Source organism: Simochromis diagramma, unplaced genomic scaffold, assembly GCF_900408965.1.
Source record: "Simochromis diagramma unplaced genomic scaffold, fSimDia1.1 OVJJ01000474.1, whole genome shotgun sequence".
Taxonomy (NCBI): domain Eukaryota; kingdom Metazoa; phylum Chordata; class Actinopteri; order Cichliformes; family Cichlidae; genus Simochromis; species Simochromis diagramma.
In genome coordinates, this window is record NW_024387298.1 from 206479 (window position 1) to 227796 (window position 21318).

At 48.5% G+C, this 21318-nt stretch overlaps 1 protein-coding gene and 1 long non-coding RNA gene across 2 annotated transcripts; one reads left to right on the forward strand and one right to left on the reverse strand.

Moving 5' to 3' along the window:
• Window positions 1–3734: 3734 nt before the first annotated feature.
• On the reverse strand, window positions 3735–16476 carry LOC120716530 (cyclic AMP-dependent transcription factor ATF-6 beta-like). The gene is given in 18 exon segments (XM_040004043.1): window positions 3735–6241; window positions 6508–6592; window positions 6758–6857; window positions 7157–7227; window positions 7338–7434; window positions 7578–7647; window positions 7650–7684; window positions 8218–8424; window positions 8511–8593; window positions 9084–9263; window positions 9427–9596; window positions 9925–10089; window positions 11907–12114; window positions 12214–12293; window positions 12375–12434; window positions 12533–12614; window positions 14384–14463; window positions 16179–16476. Coding segments are annotated over 18 exon segments (2139 nt in total). The 5' UTR covers window positions 16252–16476; the 3' UTR covers window positions 3735–5948.
• Window positions 16477–17000: 524 nt separating this feature from the next.
• On the forward strand, window positions 17001–21074 carry LOC120716531. Its single transcript, XR_005691972.1, has 4 exons — window positions 17001–18214; window positions 18390–18636; window positions 19249–19344; window positions 19498–21074. It is a non-coding gene; the product is annotated as an uncharacterized LOC120716531 (long non-coding RNA).
• The last annotated feature ends 244 nt before the right edge of the window (window positions 21075–21318 follow it).

Here is a 21318-nt window from a genome sequence, read left to right on the forward strand (position 1 = left end):
CTACAAACATCGAGGTCCACGCCGGCCGTAGTGAAACATGGACCCAAAGGCTTTACAACACAAATGTTTGGAGCATCAGGTGATCGCAGAGAGAGAACAGGCACCTCTGTGGATCCACCGGGGTCAGCTGATAATTGAGCAGGTGTATTAGTGGGAGTGACACGTGATAACTTACTGGGGAACGGGGAGCACTGGTCCTGTCAAGGGGAAGGATGCTCGGGGTGAATCCGTCCAGGGTCTGAGAGTCCAGGGAGTCCAGGAGGGCAGGCTCGTGCAGAACTGAAGGTACTGAAGGTCAGGTTCAGACACGAGGGACCAGGTGAGCGAAACAGGTAACATAGTGGATTCTGAGCCCAGGCCAAGGTAACCTGCAGACAACAAGGGCAACACAGGAGAGGCAAGACATTGAGCTAACGACACGGCGCACAAACGCTACCATCAGAAAGCAGCAGGCAATCTGGTGAGGAGAGGCTGCTGCAGCTGCTCCTTAAATACTGGCTCTGATTGTGAGCTGATGGAGCACAGGTGTGCCCGGCCCCCCGACGGGAGGAGAGCCACGCCCACCTGGGAAACACTCAGAGATCCTAGTGGTTCTATAAAGGTTTAGGCAACAAAACACACTTTGTGAGGTTCAGAGAAACATGATGACTGAACCATGACACGATGCAGGAAGCATCAAAAGACTCCCCACGTACCCTAAATCATTATTATTTCAATCTGATGGTGTTTTATGTGGACTGGTTGGTGTTTGGTCGATGCTGATGCTTCTGCACACTTTTCCAGGTCTGGTCTGGATGACTGTGCAGTTACGTTCAGCCTCCTGCAGACGGACTCTGATGATTTTGTTCTGCGAGGCAGGCAAAGAGAAAATACGACTTCATTTCCTCTTTAAAGCCGCAGGACCAGATTAGCACCGATTTACGCGTCAGCTGCCAGACACTCGCTGCCTTGTTTCCACTGCACCTCTCTTTCCTCCCCTCCTTTAAATCGCAGCCAGAGACCGTGAGCTCGGCTCGTCTTTGGCGTCTGTGGCAGGTGAGACACCTGCTGTGACGGGCAGAACGCCGGGCCTCGGGCCGTCAGCACCACGGGGTCAATGTCGTCTCGTGACACCGTGTGCACGTCCTTGAGGTTTGCAGGAGTCCCTCATAAAACAAACTGCCGTGTGTTTTCATTCCCTCCTCGCTTCGTTCCTCTCGCTGACCTTCATATTATTGCTCGCTGGAAACACTCGCGATGGACTCGGAAACTCGGGACACCGAACTGTCGTCTTGCGTCTGGTAGCCTGATGAGTTTTTCATCTGAAGCCTCGGAGATGGACGAAGACGTCACTCGCGCCGACACTAAAACACGTCTGTCCTGGCGTCTCCGGCCTCGCTCCGTCTATAAAAGACTTTCACTCAGGACGAGACAAACTGTGCTCTGCGGTTTATATGAGCGACTGTTAAGCTGCTCCGTCTGAGGCCGGCAGCTATGATGGGATGTAGACCCGTGATCTCAGAGCGCAGACAAGGATCAGACTGAATGAAATCTGGTGCACAGAGTTTTACAAACAGCACTTTGAATGAGGGGGAAGGTCAGGGCTCATCTTCAAACCTTCACAGTCTCAATGTGTTTTTGGCCTTAATGATTTTTGCAGCCCGTTTCATGTCAGGACTGCTGCTCCTCCCCGTCTACGTTCACGCCAGCACGTCTCAGTTACAGACAAAAGCTTCTGTTTGAGGGTGGAGTCCAGAGCTGGCAGCACTCGGGCCCGGGACACTCTGCTGGAGGTATAAACTGCTGCCTGACAGGTGTGGCCGCAGGTGTGTTCACAGCCTACCTGATGCGTATGCAGGCGCTTCCCTCTCAGACGTTTGGAGAAGAAAGCAGCTGAGCTGGTATAAAGAGTCGTACTTTGTGCCCGCGGCTCTGACAGTTGTTTATTTGCGTTGTGGACGTGGTGCTAAAGCTTCGGCTCTTCACAGAGCTCCGCCCCAAATGTCAGAAACAAAACTAAACAGCTGTTTAGCAGCAGCGCACACACAGAGCTCTGCGACATCACCAGCAGCTTTCACTGAGCCTCAGTCCTGCAGAAACGTCTTTAAAATGTGGTTATAAACATGACTGGTGTTTGGTTCACGGCTGGATGCTTCCACGTGCTGATCGGGAGCTCGATTCTTTGCTTTTACGCTCGGTCACGTCCACTGACCGAGCGTGGCTCAGGATTGGATGATGTTTTGTGAAGACTTCCGTCTGGACGGCCGGCCCAAAGTCGACCTCACACAGCAGAGTTCCACCAAAACAGATTCTCCTTCAGCTGTGTGCGACTACCGCGTCACACAACTGTCTCCCACACAAACACTGCTAACAAACAGGCGCCGGCTGCTGACGTCACCCCGAGCCAGTAAATTCTCCTTTTACTCCTTTAATTGCTGTTTGTTTTTTAACAGGCTGGTAATTACGAGTATTATGTTTACGAACAGCCAGTCAGGAAACGTCTTAAAGAATAAAGAATTAGTTTGTCCTGATTATCCTGTAACAGGGAGCCGTATATGCGAACACTGCATGTGGACGATTTTCCATTATAAACACAGCGTCTCACTGAAGGAGCAAATAAACATCCACGCTGGGACTGCGTGCCAGATAAGCCTGAAGCATCAGCACGCTGAAGTGCTCAGCATCTATTCCACGGACCGTCATGAGGAAACCACAAACACCACCCAGGTATTAGATCTGAATTTAGAGGGAAGCTTAAAAATATTTTATCTTTACGTCTTCAGATTCTTCCATCTGTAGTTTTTCACATTAACGGAACATCAAACTGACACGTTTTGAGTTTTGGTCTCTGAAACTGAGGCTAAACTAAACATCACAGCAGGTCACGTGACTGAGTGACGACCCCATGCTGCTGGAGTCTTTGTCTCCTATGACAGGTGACTTTAAGTGTTTGATTGTTTTTGTAATGTAAGCAGGCACACTTCACGTTTCAGGTGAGGCGGCCCCGCCTTTCACTACACGTGTATTCATGCCACACGTGGACAAAATCGTCCTAAAGGCTGGAGCTGCCCTGTGGAGCATGTGGAAGTGGCCCTCGCTGTGCCGGAAGAGCGAAGCCGCCCTCAAAAGGATAAAAAGTAAATCAAAGAGTGACGCTGGATCTCAGACCCGCGTCCGTGTGTTAGCGACAAGATCATCTCGTCTCTTCACTGAGCTTCTCGCGCTGTGACAGACTCCGCCTCCTCTCCACGGTGAGCTCAGAGTAGCTGAGGGAGCGCCACCTCACTGCTCCGTGTCTGCGCTGTGACTCAGTCTGCGACAGGCAACTGCAGCCGTAACTGATTTACACGCTCACACAAACACTTCTGTGAATCAGGTCGTCGCTTCAGGTTGAGCTTCCTCACCTGCACAGGTAAAGCCTCCGTCAGTGTTCTTCTTTCATGGAGTGTCAGTCTGCAGCGCTCTGGCGCCCTCTGCTGGATGGACAGACTTTTCTCCTGTCTGTTCCTCAACCTGCTTTCTTTTCTCCCTGACTTATGAAATTAAATGTGAACAATTAATTTTTTTTAAAAATCCAGTGTGAGCAGTGAGAAAAATAAAAGTCCCCGTTGAGTCTGTGATGTGAAAGGTCAGTGAGTGAGGGGCCAGTGAGTCTCCCGGCTTCCTCGGAGCTCGCAGCTCTGAACCTTCAGCCGTCTGATTCTGATTCATTTCCTGCTAATATGAAGGCAGCGACCAATCAGCAGGAGCCTGTGAAATATTTACACATTCATGATTTTATTCCCTTTAATTAAAAAAGGACAGTTTACATTTTCATATGTGCAGCTTCAGCGAGCTCACATTCTGGTTTGTACAAGAACAGGCTGCAGAGCAGACGGGGGCTCTTAAAGCGGGTCAAAGGTCGGAGTTTTGAATAAAACTACGTCTGAACCACATTTAGAATTCAAACGTCATTCTTGTGATGAACAGACACAAACCAGAACATTTCCTGAGGATTCATCTCTAAATGCATGATGTCATAATGTCAGCTGATCAACAAGCACCCCAAAGGTTCAGTAACAGCTTTCAGTGCGTTTTCAGATTACAGAAACCAGGAAGTGAAACACGAGCCGACTGTGTGTGAAAGAACCAACGAGCAGCTGACAAATCTCGTTTTTCTGCTCCATCAGTGTTTTAAAACTCAAACCACCATTAAAAGGAAAAGTTCACCTTCATATCCTCCACGTTCCTCTCTGCACACATGAAGAGTAACATCAGTATAAAAGGAAAACACCATGAAGTGAAACGACATTAACACAGGAGGAAGTTTTCCCACATGTTCACTGTAAGAAAGGCTGCAGATACTACATTTCCCATAATGCTGAGCAAACGTGACCCTGATGGGTGAAACTTGGGCGCTTTAAACTTTTTAAACGATTGAAAATTTTGTACATACTCAAAAACAAATCACACCGTCGGCTCAGCGGGGCGGAGCTATTCTGTACATTTGGGGGTTGCTTTCATCCGCCAGGTCTCTTGCCCCGCCCTCCGTGCTCGTGGTAAACACAAGCATATGTGCCCTGATGGACAATCGTCCTATGATCCAGGAGCTCAAATGGAAAATTTCAGCAGTTTTTTTCTCCTTGTGGCTCTGGATGATGTCACAAAGAAAGCATCCCTAATATGGTCATCTCAGCCACAGAAGCCCCACCCAAAATTCAAAAGAAAGGTTAAAGGGGAGTGGCCAAAGCAGCTTTTTATTTTTCCACACAGAGGATAAACTGGCCCCGAATCAGATAAAGAAGGATTATTATGAACTGTGGATCATGCAAAGCTGCTCTGTTAGAGTCTAAACTTAAAAAAAGACAGGAAGTGAGCAGAACAGGCCAAGATTTTTCACAATAAAACAAATTGTATGAAGTTTTCTACACGTTAATTCTGTACAATAATAAAGATCAAAAATCTGCATATATATCCATAAATATTTTAGATCAGGAGATAATCCCGAGTTCAGACGACCAGCACAGAGTCACGCCGGACCGTCCGACAAATACAAAATATTTGTTTGTTTTTTTACTTTTTGTTGTGAAAAAACAAAAATTAGAAAAAGTAAAAAGGTGACAAAATATCTACACTCATATTTACAACTATTAAATAACCGCACCAAAACAAGCATAAAAAACAAAACATTGATAAAGGCGACGGCTGACGCACGACGCAGAAACGATTTCACTGCTGTACCACAGAAAATCCAAAAGTACCAAACGAGCTGCTTTTGTTTCACTCTCAGTGGATTTTTATTGGTTTGGCTTTTTGCTGGCGATATTTTAGATGCCACACCTCGCGCCGTACGGACGCCGTCACATCTTTGCGGCTCCTGCTTCATGCAGCAGCTGCCGGACTGACAGCTGAGACGCGCTGCAGCTCCTCTGGGCTTCTGTATCTCATAATTACGACTCACTAAAACGTGAAAAACACGCTGGCGCCGGTTAACGTCTCAGCGCTGTGCTCGGTGTCTCTGAAGGATGAACATTACACTTGATCCTGTAAATGAGCTGAATTTATTCTTTAAAGTTTATTTCTGACGTTTACTCGGATCTTTCAGAGCATTAGAACGGACTTCCTGTTTGTACGTGAAAGAAGAAGCTCAGCTCGTCCTCTGTCTGAATTATGAGGTACAGAAGGCGGAGCTTAGGTGACAGATGTGTGGCTGTGGGCGCTTCATGGAGCAGTTTCTCCACGCTGCGTTCTCGCTGTTAAACATTAAAACGCAGCATGCACGCCGCTGTCGTTCTTACAAACATGCTGGCGTTTGTGGGACGTCCTCACGTTCAATTTGTTTTCTTGAATTTTCACCTTTTGGGAAACGGCAGGAAGCTCGACTTGTGTGCGGAGAGGAGCTTCCTGTTTGCTGGAGGAGGAACCGTTACCTGGTGCAGGGACAGTGAGGTTATACTTCAAGTCTTTCTCCAACCTTTAACCTCCGACCTTCAGACTCCTTCTGATTGGCTGATTAAGTATTCAGCTGTCCGTCGGCGGGCGGGTAAAGGCTGCCTCTGAGACGGAGAGGAAGAGGAGGGGTGGTGCTGGTGGCGTCCTCGGAGCGAGGTGTGGTTGCTGTGGTGATGGTTGGAGCTGCCGTGGGAGGAGGGGGGAGGCGGGGGCGGGTCTCGGAGCGAGGGGGGGACGGCGGACGACTTGATGGGGACGATCCGAGTGTCCATGACCTCGCAGTCGACCTGCATCATCATCTCGTAGCCCTGAGATGAGTTATAGAGGCTCTCTGAGGAAGAGGAGAGAGATGGAGGAAGAGCGGCTGGTTAATGATAATAACAGTAACCACCATCATCATCATCATCATCATCATCATCAGGACAGCTGTATCAATAAGGAGAAGAACAGCAGCTGAGCCAATGACAGCCTTTTATCTTCACCATGAGGGCGCGGCGCTCGCTGGGCCGCCGTGACCGAGTCAGCTGTGCACGGCGGCGCTCGCCGAGTGATTCACAGCTGCACTGCAGCCTGTCGCGCCACAGCGTGCACACTCACCGTTTACAGACATGGCCGGCATCACCAGGGACATCTTGGGCCGGCTGGTTTTGTTGTGGCTGATGGCCGGAAGCAGGAGGTGATCCTGCAGGAAGACACGCCGTTTAACACGCACAGCTGTGAGAGCCTGCTGCTGTGTGCGTGTGTGTGTGTGTGTGTGTGTGTGTGTGTGTGTGTGTGTGTGTGTGTGTGTGTGTGTGTGTGTGTGTGTGTGTGTGTGTGTGTGTATGTGTGTGTGTGTGTGTCATACCCGTCTGAACGAGACCACGTAGAACGTGTCCTCTCTGCGGTCGATGGCGTCCAGGAAGTCGCTGTAGGTGACCTCAGGACCAGGAAGCACCTGCAGCTGACTGCAGCAGGGAGAGACTCATCAGGCTGGACAGTAACCAACATTAATGCAACAACGCAGCAAAAATGTCTCTCAGCTAAAATGAGCTCACGTTATAATAAAAGTTGTTTTTTTAAACAATCAGCACAAATATTTTATAACTGAGTTTCAGCAGCACAGAAACATTCAGCGATTTAAGCTTTGGATGTTTTTAAAGAGTCTTTAAACGATGGTCATGTATGTCACTTCCTGTCTGACTCGCTGAGGCTGACTGCTGCACCATCAGCAGGTCTGCGCTCGGCGATGAAGAGCGCGTCGTACCTTTCTATGGAGCGGTGAGTCTGGATCGGCAGATATCTGGAGAAGTTGGTTTTCCTCTGCTGAGCTTTCTGCTGCAGAACGAGACACAAGTGACACAAACCACAGATCCCAGTGAGCTGAAGACCAACTACTGTTCTCCAGTAAAGGATTAAAACTCTGGGAGATGAAGAAGACTCCTCACCTGGGCGACTTTGGCCTTCTTAGCCATCTTCGGCTTTCCGGACTTCTTGCGATCGATCTGGTGTCGATGGACCCATCCTCTCAGCTCGTCCGCCAGCCTGCAAAATTCAGAAGAAGCAAAGAAAACAGAAGCAGGAAGGTTTAAATACAGCTGCAGCTCCTCACATCAGCGCGAGCCACAGCGCGAGCCACAGCGCGAGTCACAGCGTGAGCGTGGAGATCCAAACACAGTCAGACTCACCTGAGAGACTCGGAGCGGTTGAACTGCCGGCAGTCAGAGGAGGTGAAGTAACGGTCGATGTCCTGCAGACCAGGTCCTTCACATCACTGAACACGTCGCTCAGGTTTCTGCACACACACACACACGCACACACACAGACACACACGCACGCACACACACGCACGCACACACACACAGACACGCGCACACACAGACACACACACACGCACACACGCACGCACACACGCACACACACACACGCACGCACGCACACGCGCGCACGCACACACACTCACGCACGCACGCACACACAGACACACACCACACACACCACGCACACACACACACACACACACACACACGTTTGTTTCAGTTGTGGAGAAAACGGTCTGATGCAGGCGAGCTTCTGTTAAACGTGTCTGTCAGCTGATAACTGTGACAGCGTGACACTTTCACAACACACCCACTGGTGTATCAGTGGGTGTGTGTGCTGCTGTGGCGGGCGGCTGGTGTTGGCCCTTGACCTCTCTGTGTGATAAAGCTCCGCCTCTGCTGAAGCGCTCTGTATTCAGAGCTGCTCCTGTGGTGTGATGGCAGCACAAACACTCAAAGCCGACAGTCGCAGTGATGTCACAAAACGCCGACATCAGCTTCCTCTCACCTGAACTGATACGGCTCTGCGGCGTATTTCGCCTCCGCTCTCTTCCATCGCTCGTCTCCTCCGTCCTCCTCCGTCTCCGTCTTGTCCTCCACCTCGTTGGTAAGCGGCGGCGGCGCCTGCTGGCGCTGTTCGATCTCCAGCAGCCGGCGTCCTGTAAACGACACCACGTCTTCGTGCAGACCCGTCGCCAGCTTCCTGTCTGTGATGCTGTGATGCAGAACAGAACGTGCTGATCAAAAGCGGCGCCGACATCTGCGGCGGCAAATATTTTCACGACGAGTCGCAAACGATACCTGACGGGTCCGAAGCTGAAGGTCATGAAGAGGAGGACGACCATGACACACACGGCTCTCTTGTTACTCGCCGATTCGGCGCCCTGAAATGACACGAACACGATGAGAGAATGACCCTGAACGCTGACGCAGCAGGTCCATCTGACTCTGTTCTTATTCGTCTGACTCCTCCCCTTTTGTCTCAGTTACTTCCTGTTGGTGGTTTTGGCTCCCTCAGCAGATCATTCAGTGTCGTTACGCAGAGACGCTGTGTCTCACAGAACGTTCCTCACTCAGCAGCAGGTTGAGCGACATTACGCTGAACGCCACGCTTGGCGCTCTGATGCTGCTGTCACGCATCAGATCCTTATCACAAGGCTGAGGAATGGCGTGAAGCTGAAGAGCTGAGAGGGAAAACACGAACAACCAGAACGTCCAGCTCGCAGGACTCCACCAACCGGTGTGTCCGCTGCTGTCCTGCTGCTCCCGGCGTTTACAGTTTAACAGCAGGCAGAAAGGTTCACGCGCGGTTTCTAATCCTGATCCTCCATCAAACCTTCCACTCGTGTGTTGTGATGTTTCTTGGAGTCTCACCTCCTTCCCTGCCAGTCTCTCCCTCAGTGCCTGGTTCTCCTTGCGGAGCCGTTCGTTCTCCTGCTGGGCCTCCCTCAGCTGAGCCTCCAGGTTCTGCAGGTACTCCTTCTTCTTCTTCCTCGACTGGCAGGCCGACTCGCGGTTCTTTATCATCCTCTGCTGCCGCTTCAGCACTTTCATCTGAGGAGGAGGAGGTGGTCAGTGAGGGGAAACAGGAAGGAGGAAGTTAAAAAGAGAGGACAGGAAGAAGAGGAGGAGCCGTGTGAAAGTTGTGTGATGTAATCCGTTCACAGGCTCAGAGAGGAATTCTGGGTACTGGCTGTAACGTCAGTGCTGTACTCACATCGATGTCGTTCGAGCTGTTGCCGGGCAAAGTCGTGGTCGCTGGGACGATGGGTTTGCTGGTGGGCGGGGCCGTGGGGCTGGAGCAGTGCTGGGGGATGCTGGGAGAGACGGGCTCCATTTTGACGATGGCCGGCGTGGAGCCGAGGCAGACGGACGGAGAGATGACGACTGGAGGAGGAAGAGGAGAAGATGAAGACGAATCCGCTCAGAGCATCCTCGACACACGAGAACTGAACACATGACTGTTTAGGAACGTTAACGGTCGGACTCCAGCATCCCTCCGTCATCACTCATTCCCCGACTACGTTATTAAATCAGCTGCACAAAGTGAAACGCCACGAAAAGCAAAGGCAGAAATAAATTAATATATTAACTTATAATAATAATAAATTAAATTATTTAGATATGAAACATAAAAGTAGATATGTATAAAAGAAACTGATGGGAAAGGAAATAAACAGAAGGATTAGTAAAGGAAGAAACAGGATGTTGTTACCAGGTCTGGTCTGGTCCATGGAGGGGAGGCCCTGCAGTATGAGCGCCTTGGCCGGCGTGGCGGTCTGGGAGACGGGGAGGGTGGCGACGCACACGGGTCGGGGCTGGATGGGGGGTTTGGTGCTCAGGATGGTGTTGGCCTTTAACGTGGCCGAGCTCGGCAAGACTGAAAGAGACAAAGAGGCGGCGTCAGAGGTTAAAACGGCGCCCTTTAACAGAGGCCGCAGCGGCGCTCACAGGTCAGACTGGAGCCTCGCGGCTCTTTGGTTAAACGACAGCGTGAGTGAAACCCGACGCCAAGGCTCAGCATGCAAACAGGACGGAGCGCGCACGCTGCAGTTAATCCAAAGGACACAAACAGGTTTGTTAGCGTGCGTCGCACAGAACAACCGGTGTGGAGGCGCTGCAGAGCTGCAGAGCTGCAGAGCTGCAGAGCTGCAGAGCTGCAGGCGTGCCGTCCACAACAGAGCAGGAAATGCTCCAAACTTTTAATGACAAACTTGATTTTAGAAGATAAACACAGCAGTTTGAGTTCAATCACTCAGAAACTTCTGGAAACATATTTCACTCAGTGATGTCCTCTCGCTGTCATGGTTACCCGACGATCTGACCCTGAGCAGGATTTAAACTCCTCCGCATCCTGCTGACCGAGCGCACACACGCATACAGAGGTAAGCTAACGTGACACCAGCGTGTGCTTTCATACAGCCATCACTGCCAGGATTTATAATCCAAACCCTCTGATGTTCATTAGAGACACTTTAAGGTGAGCGGCGAGCCTCAGAGTGAGTCGCTGTGGTGATGATGATGATGATACACTCGCCTTTTCTCTGCCTTTAACCAGGATCAGGTTGCAGCAGATGAGACATTCATGTCTGTTGGGACTGACCTATTATGTTCAGGCTCCACCTCCATGTCGCCCAGTAAACTGAGAGCTTTCCCTTCAGGCAGAGCCCAAACATGAAAGCTCGAGCGACCCGCCGACGCTCCGTTTTCCCCACAGTTCAGATAAAAGCTGCTTTCAGCTGCTGCCTTATTCACACCGGCTCTCTGAGCAGGCTTACACCTGGAAACAGCAGAGAGCCACTGAGGCAGAGCTCACACACCTGAACTCTTTCACCTCTCACACAAAGGGCCGGTGCTGTGCTCGCTGACTCGTCCACAGCTGCTTCACACTGAAGTGCAGCTCAGAGCCAAAGTCAACCAGCACGGGAACATCCTGTTTTTAGACCGACGTGTGCAGCGGCCACGAACAAACAACACCAAGCAGGATACAATCTGCACACAGACATTCGCTCATTTTTGCAGCTCGTATGACGTCGCCTGCCTAAAAATAACTTTTATGTTTAAAGTGCAGTTATGCAAAACAAGAGACCCGACCTCCCCTATAGGTGTGTATCAGTGTGCACACACACGCACACACACACACGCGCGCACACATGCACGCACACACACACACACACCTCTAACAGCCTCCCTGCAGCGACGCTTTCTGCCTGCTGGTTATTACTGAACATCAAGCTTGAATCAGCAGCTCGTCATCAGCCTGCAGGTTGATGAACTCTGAACGCGTCGCTGTTACATCACTCCATGGCCATCAGCTGATCACAGCTCATTAAACTGAGAACCCTGAATCAGACTTTGAGCTTCAGATTGTCCATCACTGTGTCAAAAGGCTAAAGTCTGACCTCAGCGTCACAGCAGCTAACCAGGCGCCTCCGAGACGTTCTTCTTGTTTTGGTCTGATTCTTGGACAAAGGTTACATTTGATTACACGAAGCTGGAGAAGCAGGCCTGATGTTTCTGATGCTTCCTGACGTGGAGCATGACTCCCAGCCAGGGAAGCTGCTCATTAAGCTAACACTGGTCCTCTGTAGCCACACCTGGAAAACTTGCGCTCGTGCACCAATCACCAAAGCAACCAAACCACACCCAACTTTCCCATTGGCTGCTTTCAGTGGATAAGCGGGCGAGCGGTCGTACCTGTAGCCTGCGTCTGTAACCCGCCGATGACCGCCGGGATCGGCGTCGTCAGCGGCGCCTGGAGCTGCGTCTGTGTCACCGCAGCAATCTGGGTTTGTGTTGGGGGTGCTGTTGTTGCTACGGTAACCTCCATGGACCCTAGAGGAGGCGACAGCACGTCTCCGTACATGTAGGGAGGAGTCGGAGGATTTTCGCCTTTAACGGTGATCTGAGCAGGAGAGAGAAACGAGGACATCTTTTTAACCGCCACAACAAACCCGTCTGTGTTCATTAGCTTTCTGTAATATACCCACTGACTGAGACACACCTGTGGGTCAGGTGGAGAGGCCGAGCACTCGGACTCGAGCGAGGACGGGGGCGAGGGAGGCTCTGCTTTCACCTGAAACACTGCACACGACAAACAGTGAAACCACAGGAAACGTACAAACGATCCAAAACCCGATGAAAAGAAACCCGGCAGGGACTTACACATCTCCACCGGCAGCGGCTGCGTTATTGTCATTTCATTTTTAATGGCCGGAGCGTCAGCTTCAAAGAAAACACACACAGGAAACAGCTCATTTACATCAAACTCACACTAAACTGTGGTGGTTTAAGGTCGCCACGGTCCGCTGACCGCCATGTACCTGTGAGAAGGTTGTCGTCAAGGTGTCGCCAGGGCGACGTAGGGTTGTCAGGATCGAGGGTGAGCACGAGGTCATTGTCGAACTGAGAGAGAGAGAGGGAGAGAGAGAGAGAGAGAGAGAGAGAGAGAGAGAGAGAGAGAGAGAGCAAAGAAAGTAAACAATCAACTGTGTGTGTGTGCGTGCGCCTGTTTAGATATCTTTGTGGGGACCAACAGCCCAAACGTGCCCGTCTTCACGAGGGTTAGTGTCAGGGTCACAGTTGGGTTAGGCATTCATATTTAACGGTTAGCAGATAGGGAACGCCTATGTCAATTAGATGTCCTCACTAAGATACCAAAACGAGAGTGTGTGTGTGTCTCATTATCACACCGCTGTCACCAAAGCAGCAAAGTGGGCGGAGCTGTGATCTGCAGTTACAACAACTCAGACAAAAAGTTGAGTTTCTGTGAGGACGTAAATCTGCTGAAGCATGAAGCATCAGGAGCTGTGATGTGGAAACTCAATTCAGGTCAAAGGTCACAGGAAGCAGGTGATAAACATGAAGCAAACATTTCTCCTCACTGAGGGCCAAAGCAGCACGCCAAATATTTCCATCGTTATTTTAAGGTGGGACGTTTGCAGAAACTGTTTGCAATTCAGTAAACTTGTCGGTCACGTCCTGCAGATCACAGATAACAAAACACCAGGAAACATCCTGCTGAACCTGCAGCTTCAACCAGGAAGCAGCTCCGCAACACACGCCACGTCACCGCTGATCGTTAAAGTCATAACAATTATTAATCACCATCTGCAGCACTTTAAGCTCACAGCTAAACTAGCAAACACTGCATTCACAGCAGCTTGCTAACCAAAACAGCCATGTGTCAGTCTGTTTCAGAGACTTTTAATCTGAAGAACCAAAATCCAGAAAAACAAACTTTTACTTTGAAAGTTTCGTTTTTTTTCTATTTAAAAAACAAGCAAACAAAGCAAACAAAGATTCTGGTGTTAAAAAAAGCTTCTTCTGCTTTTCTTTGTCTTCCTGACTGTGCAGCTACGATGGCTGATGTAGATATTAAACATGTCTAGAAGTCTCAGCTGTTTCCCACTCTTGATGCAGCTGAAGCCACAGAGGGGAAATATTCCTTATATGGAGGTCTCGGCCACAGAAACCACGCCCCTGCTCTTCAAACCTGTTTGTGGGGCAAACTCAAACTGTTCACTTCAGACAGCTTATGAACTGAGCAGCTGCAGTGAGGTCCAGTGGAAGTATAAGAAGGCTTATTTTAAACCGTCACTCATGCAAAGCTGCTGTAGTTGAGCAAAATCAATTTATCTGTTAAAACTCAAATGATCCCTACTTCAGAAATTATTTGTCCGTTTATTCTTGTACATGTTGATCTCCTGCTATCCAGGATGTGTTTGTTTTCCTCTGGAAACGGGTCATGTGATAGTGGAGTGACGAATCAGGGAAGCAGTGCAGCAACTCGAAAGATCCAATCAGGCAGCGATCGCTGGGCTCAGCGTCGTCATTTTCATACATATCAGACAGTCAAATAATGAGCTCACAGCTCTGTGAGGCTACGCAAATGTGCCCAGCGAGTCACAGCAGGCCCGGTCCCAGAGGCAGAGCCCACACAGCCCTGCAGGCTCACAGCCGTCTTCACTGCTCAGTATCAGGCAGGTGGTTTTAATGTTGCGGCTGAACACTTTGGTTTTACATCATCTGACAGTGCTGATGATCTAGGATTAGCTGTAAGTGTAGCAGCAGAGCTACACACTGGATTTCATCAAAGTGCTGGTCGCAGGGTGTCGGGTTCAATGTGAGGCGTGCACAGAAAGCAGAGCGTGAGCTTTGTGTGTCGAACGTACCGATGCGTCGTATTTCAAGCCTCGGCCGAAGTCCCCGTCCTCGCCCTCCTCCATGCTCTCACACTGGAACAGGCAGGCATCTGCAGGAGACACGAGTCCACATACATGAGAGAAAACAAAACCAGCTTCAACCACGCACACACCGCGATTGTGTCAACTCTGCTTCTCCCGTCATGCTTTCCTCACACCTCTGGAGTTTGAAGCCACATGCTGTCAGAGCAGCACTCAAAAAATCTGCATGTGACCTTTACTTTTTATGAATCCTCCAGATCTCTGCACAGGATTTGTGACAGAAGGACAGCAGCAGGTTTAAAGATGGAGGTGAGACCTGCTGTGATGGTTTGGAGACGGGAGGCGGAGCTGAAGTGTGAGCAGATGGACAGGACTAGAAATGAGTCCATCAGCTCAGCCGGAGACGGCGTAAAGTATTCGAGTATCCCAGAACTCGAGCTCAGAGACGCTACGATCACAGATTTTAAAATGATTTACTGACTAATACAGGATATTTTTGTGATTAAAAAAGATTAAATGTTCTGATAGCTGTTATCAACGAGGAAGCTGCAGAGTGCCCCCTTGTGGACAAACTATACACCATTAACACACAGCAGGGCTGAATGGTGTTTCTCATGTCTCATCTTACTGTTTTGTCATGTTTATAGATGCTGATACCATTTTATTTTCTAGAAGCTGATAAGTACACACTGATCTGTGGATAATAATAGCAGAGTTTCTCTTACCAACAAAATAAAAAAACTAAACTTTTTACACACAGAAGTTTATATTTGATGACTCCGCCTCCTGTGCTGCTGTGTGCATACTTACAGCATGCATGCACTTTGGTCAGAAATAGCTGTGTTTTACACGTTATTGTCCTTTATAAGCGTCTCTTGTTCTCAGGTGTATTCACTCTTCCTGCTGCTGCTCTGACCCACTTCTCTCAGGGGGATCATTAAAGTTTCATCTAATCTCACCTGAGATTAGATGAAACTGTATTTACCGCAGCGGCAGGGCGCTATAAGTTCTGTGGTCTAACAGCTACAATAAAACGGGTTGTAAACCTACTTCACTGTTTAACAGGCAGGTAAATCCTGGAAACGTGTTTTTTTATTTAAAAATGTTAACATAACAGAGAGAGCTACATCTACAGCACGGCTGTTCTATCTGACTGGTTATCCATGACATGTTATTCTAACAAAGGGAACTCAGGACAGCACACCCTCCACCTGCCTACACCACCTTTCTCGGGGTTATTGTGAAGCTGGAGATAAGAGGAGGCTGATGAGGTTTTTTAACCAGTTTCCAGCAGATATCGCGATAACAGCGTGCGCTGATCACGACAGTCGTGACAGCCCTCTTCCTCCCCCTGACCGCGGCTCGAGCTTTGCCCTGAAACATGTCAACAGTACGCGGTTTAATGCGGGGTTTTTAGCGGAAATGGGGGAACAACACGCAGAGGGCGAAGTGTGCGGTTAAATTAAAGCGAGCTCACGTTTCCAGCCAACGTGTTGAACACACCGGCGCGTCCGGGCGAGCAGGCTGAAGGAGGAAGCGCGTGCACAGGACAGCCCTGCAGTCGCGTGCGCTCTAACACAACCCAAAAATCATCATATACGAATATATTTGACCAGTTCTGTCGTGAACACAGATGTCACGGTGGGAACAATGAGCGCCGAAGACGCTCCGACGACCCCGTTTGCGTCGCCTCGCCTTCTCGATGCATCCACACCCCCGCTATCACGTCAGCCTCCTCTGAATGCTTCAGCCTCACCCTTAATGCTTCAAAATGCTGCCTCACCCCAGTCTTCGCTCGTCAGCAGGTTATCCGCGAAGAAGCGGCTGTCCAAGTCCGACAACAGATCCGTACTCATCGCCCCGCAGGCGGTGTGTTTGAAGAGCAGGAGGCTCGATAGCAGCTAGCTAAACAAACAGACAGATTAGCGCCTCCAGCGTCCGCATCAAGATAGCTGGGCGGTGTGATGTACAGATATCATTTATAATTCAAACTAATCAAATATATATTTGCTCTAAATTTCCTTATTTATGTCAACTTTCTGTATCCGCTTGAACTGTAGGTCCTTCCCTTTTACGTCGCATATGACAGCACAAGGAAACGCTTCTTTTGGGCAGAGCTACCACCCACGTCTGCTAGAGAAGCCAATCACAGCACAGGGATGTGTGATTGACTAAATATTGGGCCAATAGGAGGATTCAGGGACTACTATTGGGTTGCCAGGGAGCCTATCGTTGAGAAGAACAAGTGAGGAAGGGCTTTAAAGGTGATTCGGTCCAATCGAATTGTCGTATTTTGATTGACATGTGTAGCAAGCCAGTGAACGCTAGGAATGTCAGGGTTTGACAGGCAAGGGGAGCCAATCACGGCTTAGAAGTAGAAAAACAGTTTTGGTGAACTCACGTGGATCCAGGCAGAGAGATGTGATTTCTGCGTTATGTCCAGTTTGTGGACGAATTTAAGAAGAAGCCGGTGTGCACACATAAACAAAACAACCCGCGTGGTAGTAAACGATGCTAGCGGGGCTGGCATGGGGCTCTCATTTTTAGTTTTGGGGATGAAGCGTGGGAGTCGTTACATAACAGTGCAGCGTGAGTGGGGACAAAGCGGCAGCTTGCAGCCTCTCACGAGGGTTCTGTTTTTATTAACCACGGGGAGCACACCTGAGGATGGCGCAGGTGCTGCGCGCTGCAGGGGGAAGTTTTAATGAGGAACTCAGAGAGCTGCAGCTGCTTTCCGGTGTACTGCTGTGGCTTTTATGTGGAAGGTGGAGCACAGCGCCTCCTAGTGACGCACTCGGAGCGTTAATAAAAATAAATAAAAGTTTCCAGCTGTAAAATAAAATGGTGTGTGAGCAGACATGTCAGGTGATCACAGGTGTGCTGTGATCTGCTGCAGACAAACAGGAATTTCAAAAACATGTTTTTGCCGTCTGTTCCTGGATTTTCCTGTAAGGGACTGTTTCAAGGTGAAAATGGGACTAAACACAGAGACTTTCACAGGACCAAGGTCAGTGTGACAGCACAGACCAAACACATGCACCTGGTTTTGTTGTCGCACTAAACTAACCCAGCGGTCTAACCTGTGCTGTGCACTGAAGGTCTGTGGTGAGTGAGCTCATGTGGTTTTCTGAGAGCAAATGAACGTGCACGCTCTATTTCACAGCTCGGACTATTGAAACCTTTAAACGTGCAAATGACTGACAGTCACATCACAGTAATTTTGTTGATGAATGAAATCTGGTGCAGCAGAAACGATGTATCCATTATTATAATCAAAGAATCCTAAATTTAAGAGTCTGAAAACATGGTGGTAGATGCTTCCATAGTGGAACAAGGTTTCAAACCTCTACTTGGACTAAAATGATTCTACACATGCAGCTTATACGAGTATGTCCTGTAGATCACTGAGATTAAAGTTGGTAAGGTTATGATTCATAATAAGCACCTGGATGCAGAGTCACGTGACTTGGTTTTCTGTTTCACTTTGTTGAGTAGAAATCTTTGCGTTTCTTCAGTTAATTGCTGGAAAACCAGACTCAGTCAAAGACTCAGGACAGTGTCCAACCCCGAGATCTGTGACACCAACAGAAACAATCGTACATATGTGTGTCCACCTTTAGTGTCACACCAACACTGCACACTGTGTTTTGTTGTGGTTTAGATGCTATGTATAAAAAGAGCTCACACCAGAGACCTACATATGTGACCTCAGGGTTCCTGTTGTCGGCCTTTCGTGAATCATTTCTGTCCATCCTGACATGAAGGTGAACATCATCTGCAGTCCTATTGTCTTCATTCTTGGGTCTAATGTCACTAAAGGTAAGAACTTTGCACATTTACTGAAACCAAACAGTTTAATCTGCTCCTTGTTTCACTGTTTTCATGACGGTCTGTGTTAAACTGTGAGCTCTTGGTTTGTACTGGCGGACTCTATGTCCTCTCGCTGCATCGGGCAGGTAAATGGTCAGTCTTGTTACGAATTCTGTGTTTGCAGGTTTCATCCATGAAGCCGTTCAGGAGAATCAGCAGGTCATTCTGAGCTGCCGTCGCTCTGTAAGGGGCAAAGTGACGTGGAGCAGAGAGAGTGCTGGAAGGCGGGTCGGTGTACTTACAGCTTACGGTTCCTGGAACACGAAACACGATGATCGATTTAAACATTACAGTGTGTTTGCAGACAAGTCCCTGTACATTCAGAGAGCTGCCGTCTCAGACTCGGGGACAGCTGACCGTGATCCCATCAGGTAACATCAAGCTCTTTTATTGAGGACGTGTAATTATAAAATGAGAAGGGGGAAAGAGTCCTTGTTGTGGTTTGTATATTCCAGCTGTGCATTATGCCTCCTTTATCTCTGACAGGATAGACCTATGTATCCTTGGATGTAGCTCCTCCTCATTCATTTTAGGAAATAAGACATCCTTCAGCATGAGGCAAAAAAGGGAAATACCCGAGGTGGCAGAGAAAAGCAGCGAGCGAAATAAAACAGGAAGTGGAAACAAAGAAACTAACACGTGCAAAGAATGGCTGGGGGCGAGTGGGGGAGGGTGTACTTTACTATTCAGTTGTGATACCAGATGTTTTTGTTGCACATCACACAATTCATGTTGTGACTGCTGTTATCTCCTGGTTCCACGGTCATTCAAAAACACTTTGATACCTCAAACTGCTGTTTCTGCCTCCTGACAAACTGTGGAGCTGGAAGGAAAAAGGCACCACCTCCACCTCCACCACCCCAACTGCCCCCACCTCCACCTCCACCAGCCCCACCTCCACCACGCCCATCTCCACCACCTCCAAATCCAAATCCTGGTGTGGTGGATGAGGCTCTGATTCCAGATGTTTCTTTGTCCTCCAGCTGCTGATCACCTGTGTCACATGACTGTCCGCACACTGATTGGACTGCTCTGCTTCATCATCATGATCAGCATCCCTGCTGTTACCTGGAGGAAAGGTGGACGAGCTCAAAGAGCCTCTGTGCTCTCATCATCACTGTTTTCAGACTCACTGAAGTGTAACATGATTCAGCTTTAGTGCAGATGTTTGTTGGTTTTCTAAGGTGCTTTGTGATCATCCAACATCTTATATTCATTTCTGTCTCTTGCAGCTCGACGGGTAGAGAAACAGAAGAGAGACAGAGGAGCAGAAAGCGACCTGTGATCCTCCATCACACAGAAACAAGAGGCGTACAGACTGAACTGGGATCAGTTCATCGTCATCCAGCCACACAGCAAACAGCCAGTCTGAACATCAGAGTGACGACAGATTCTTCAGCATGTGATCCAGACCTTCAGTACATGCAAAGTATTTGCTGCTCTGCCCTCTCAACGTCCTGCAGCTCAACAGTTTCTGTCCCGTCACAGTCTCATTTCTTTGTCTTTGCTGTTTCTGGAGCTGTGCTGTATTTAGTCAACAGGCGTTAAAAACACGTTAGAAGCTCAGTTAATTTTACATGTGTTACATTCACTGTTTTGCAAATAGAGTGAGTCCATTTTTGATTTGAGTTGTTTGTGTAAAAAAGTAAACTTACTTTACTTTTTAAGTTCATTCTGCTGACAGGAGGCACGAAACTAGACAAACAAATTCAATAATCAAATAAATGAATGCTTTCATATTTGTATTGACCACAGCAGCCACAGAAACAACAAGAAAACAAGAAAACGAGGCTACAGCCCACAGGCTGTCACAACAGGACACAGTGTCCGCTCTGACCTGTGGTATGCAAATAAGGACATGAATTAAAAACAAAAATCTCGGCATTACAACTAAAGATTACATGATTACATAAAGATTACATGCCGAGATTACAACGAAAGAAATGACTAAATCTATCGGTGTATTACAAATGGTAAGAGTGCAGACCCAGATGGGTTTACAAACAGTTTAAGATCAAACTTGCTCCATATCTGTTTAAACTGTGCAACCATGCATACAAAGTGGGCACCTTACCACCAACATTGAATGAAGCAGTTATTACTGTACTCCCCAAAAAAGGTAAAGTCTTGGAGGAAGTGGGATCATATAGACCTATCTCTTTATTAAATTTGGATCAGAACATCCTGGCTGCAACACTAGCGAGTAGACTCAGTATGGTGATAGATAAACTGGTACATTCAGATCAAACAGGCTTTATACCAGATAGGAGTTCCTTTAATAATCTAAGGCGTCTATTTAATATAATTCACTCCTCTAAGGTGCAACAGGATCTACTTATACTCAGCTTAGATGCCGAAAAGGCATTTGATCATGTGGAGTGGCCCTATCTCTTAATTGGGACAAGATTTGGCCCCTTCGCCGGTTACAGGATCAACTGGGGGAAAAGTGAAGTATTGCCCATCAAATCTGAAAGTAGTGAGTGGCTTACATCTCTACCATTTAAAATAACTTGTGAAAAAATTACATATCTGGGCATCTCAATAACAAGAAAATGTAGTTCACTAGTGAAAGAAAACTGTCTCCCTCTACTGGAGAAGCTAAAAAACAACATCCAGTTTTGGAGGACGCTCCCTATCTCATTTATAGGAAGAGTGAACTCAATAAGGTCTTTCTCCCACAATATCTGTACCTGGTCCGAAATATCCCGATTTTTTGCCCAAATCTTTCTTCAAAAAGTTGGATGCCATTATTATGTCGTTTATATGGAACTGGAAAACGCATAGAATAAAGAAAGAACATCTTTGTAAAGGCCTTGGAGGACTTGCACTGCCTGCATTATTACTGGGCATCAAATTTAAGAATAAGTTCCCTCTTACTTGATGATACAGCGTTACTCCCCCACGGTCTGCAGGACTGCCTTCCTTACTGTGTTGGTGGAATATTACTTCTACTCCCTTGACAAGTGCACACTATAATTATAACCAGTGATCCATACCACCACTATCGATGAGTATGTTACAGCTAACCCCTCTTTCCTTCCATCATGTGCAGA